We start from the raw sequence: 1,801 nt of genomic DNA on the forward strand, positions 1-1,801 counted from the left end.
AATCTATTTTATAATGTTTTCATTGAAGTTCTAATAAATTTGTAAGTTGTTGAAGCCTTCTTTTTACTTTTACATATTGATTCATTTATAAGTTTGAATATTATTTTCACGATCCATTTTCTGGCTTTGATACCAGAAAATGGATCGTGAAAACAATATTCAAACTTATAAATGAATCAATATGTAAAAGTGAAAAGAAGGCTTAAAAAACTTACAAATTTATTAGAACTTCAATGAAAACATTATAAAATAGATTACAAGAGAATGGGCAAGAGAGAATTTTCTAGAGTGGGTAAATTATCTGATTTGGTAAATCATGTTGAAAGACTCTTCTGGAATACTCCAGTTCTGAAGATTATTTTCGATAGTAGCAATCGGAGTGTCTTTAGAAGATAAGTTGATAGTATTTTTTGTATGAATGTTGGGATTCATATTTGAAAATACTGTCTAGAGACTGACTGGGAAAGCAAACAATTTTCACCTAAGAAAGCATAAAACGGTTAAACCACTATGATTCAACCTGTAATAAATTAAAGCAATACATCAAAGGCTTATGGGATCTACAATAGTCTTAATGGCTTTATAACAGACTTATCTTAAGTGTTATCTTAGTGACGGGACTACCAATAAGGGTCGAACGCTTACCTTAGCTAAGACCACACTTTTCAGGCTGACCAACGTCTAAGACCGGAGATTAATCAGTTCCTTCAAACACTTTAGAGAAGATGAATACCCCATACTAAAAAGTAAACCTCGTTATAAGACATGATATATTAAGTTAATTTATCAAAAGTATAATCATAGATGAGTAAAGGTAAATGCTTCTTATACGAAAATAGTTTAATTTTCCCATGCTATAGACAGATTATGTACTTAGCTGCTCATGCTGAGTACACAATCTGCCAACATGGCTTTGATACCAGAAAACGGGTTTGGGAGGCTTTTCTTCGTGAGAAAGCATTAATCGTTTGAGTTCTAGAAGATACTTGTTTCTAGCCTCATCATCCTGGATATGTTCTATAATGTCAAATAGGATTTCTTTAGGATTTCCTGAAATGACATTAATGGTGTTTTTGGTGCAAGCGCAGAAAGCACCGTCACAGGCACATTCTTAGTCGGATTGGGATTGATCTGTCTCGTAAGTGGCATTGATGAATTCTTCATCATTGCAGTCATCGCTGGATGAATTATAGGATTCTGAAGACCCAGAAGATTCAGGCGAATCCTCCATTATAGAAAATAAACTAGCCCTAGCCTCTTGAGAGAGATCTAATTGGTTTATTTTCTTTTTCTTGTTAGACTTGCAATCTTTTGCCCTGTGGCCTGCCTTGCCACAAGTCCAATAGGTATCTTTAGCCTTAGAGGTTTTGCGTTTGACCTTCCTACTAGGCTTGTAAGATTCTCGTATGAAGGGTTTCTTGCTAGAGGTAGCCTTCTTGCGAGGGTTGGAGGATTTCTTCCTATACCTTTTGCTAGGAATGGTAAATCCGTAGTCTTGGCAGAAGGTTCCTAGTCCATATTTAGAAGTACTATCCTTCTTAAGCTGTTTCTTAAGCTTGAGGTCAGTGCAGAGATCCATCCCTACAGTAGTGATGAAGCTGATTAAGTCACCATAGGTTAGGATATCATAAGGAATCTTTCCTTCGAATCAATCTTTAATTTTGGTTCTGACTTTTTCGGTGAAGAGAGAAGAGAGACCACTAATGAATCGCTCCTTCCAGAAGTCGTTGTTACAGTCAGGTCGGATCATGACCTTGGTATCTCTGTACCATCAAAAGTGTGCTAAGTCTTTGCAGGTGAG

The 1,801-nt window shown here is 36.0% G+C and overlaps 1 protein-coding gene across 1 annotated transcript; it reads right to left on the minus strand.

The window, feature by feature from the left end:
- Positions 1–1,111: 1,111 nt before the first annotated feature.
- Positions 1,112–1,579, minus strand: LOC124893211. The gene has a single exon (XM_047404296.1). It carries the CDS (start codon positions 1,577–1,579, stop codon positions 1,112–1,114), a length of 468 nt encoding a protein of 155 aa, XP_047260252.1.
- Between the last annotated feature and the right edge of the window lie 222 nt (positions 1,580–1,801).

The sequence above is a fragment of the Capsicum annuum genome, unplaced genomic scaffold, assembly GCF_002878395.1.
Source record: "Capsicum annuum cultivar UCD-10X-F1 unplaced genomic scaffold, UCD10Xv1.1 ctg55828, whole genome shotgun sequence".
Lineage (NCBI taxonomy): Eukaryota > Viridiplantae > Streptophyta > Magnoliopsida > Solanales > Solanaceae > Capsicum > Capsicum annuum.